Source organism: Pygoscelis adeliae, unplaced genomic scaffold (assembly GCF_000699105.1).
Source record: "Pygoscelis adeliae isolate BGI_AS28 unplaced genomic scaffold, ASM69910v1 C10048641, whole genome shotgun sequence".
Classification (NCBI taxonomy): Eukaryota; Metazoa; Chordata; class Aves; order Sphenisciformes; family Spheniscidae; genus Pygoscelis; species Pygoscelis adeliae.
Window position 1 is genome coordinate 1 of NW_008818675.1, and position 333 is coordinate 333.

General features: G+C 67.0%; 1 protein-coding gene across 1 annotated transcript; it reads left to right on the forward strand.

Annotated features, from left to right (window-relative positions):
- Nucleotides 1-6: 6 nt before the first annotated feature.
- LOC103913029 (fructose-bisphosphate aldolase C) lies at nt 7-329 on the forward strand (the record flags this gene model as incomplete). The annotated part of the gene is made up of 2 exons (XM_009319510.1): nt 7-148; nt 229-329. Coding segments are annotated over 2 exons (243 nt in total), but the record flags the coding sequence as incomplete, so codon positions are not given.
- Nucleotides 330-333: the final 4 nt, after the last annotated feature.

Below are 333 nucleotides of genomic sequence, written 5' to 3' on the forward strand. Positions count from 1 at the left end.
AGCGACCACCACGTCTACCTGGAGGGGACCCTGCTGAAACCCAACATGGTGACTCCCGGGCACTCCTGCCCCACCAAGTACAGCCCCGAGGAGATCGCCATGGCCACTGTCACTGCCCTGCGCCGCACCGTGCCCCCAGCCGTGCCAGGTACCGGCACCAGGACGTGGCGGGGACCAGGAGGGGGATGCCCTGTTGCCCCCCTGGTGCCATAACCCCGCTCTCTGCAGGCGTCACCTTCCTGTCCGGGGGTCAGAGTGAGGAGGAGGCTTCCATCAACCTCAACGCCATCAACACGTGCCCGCTGGTGCGGCCATGGGCCCTCACCTTCTCCT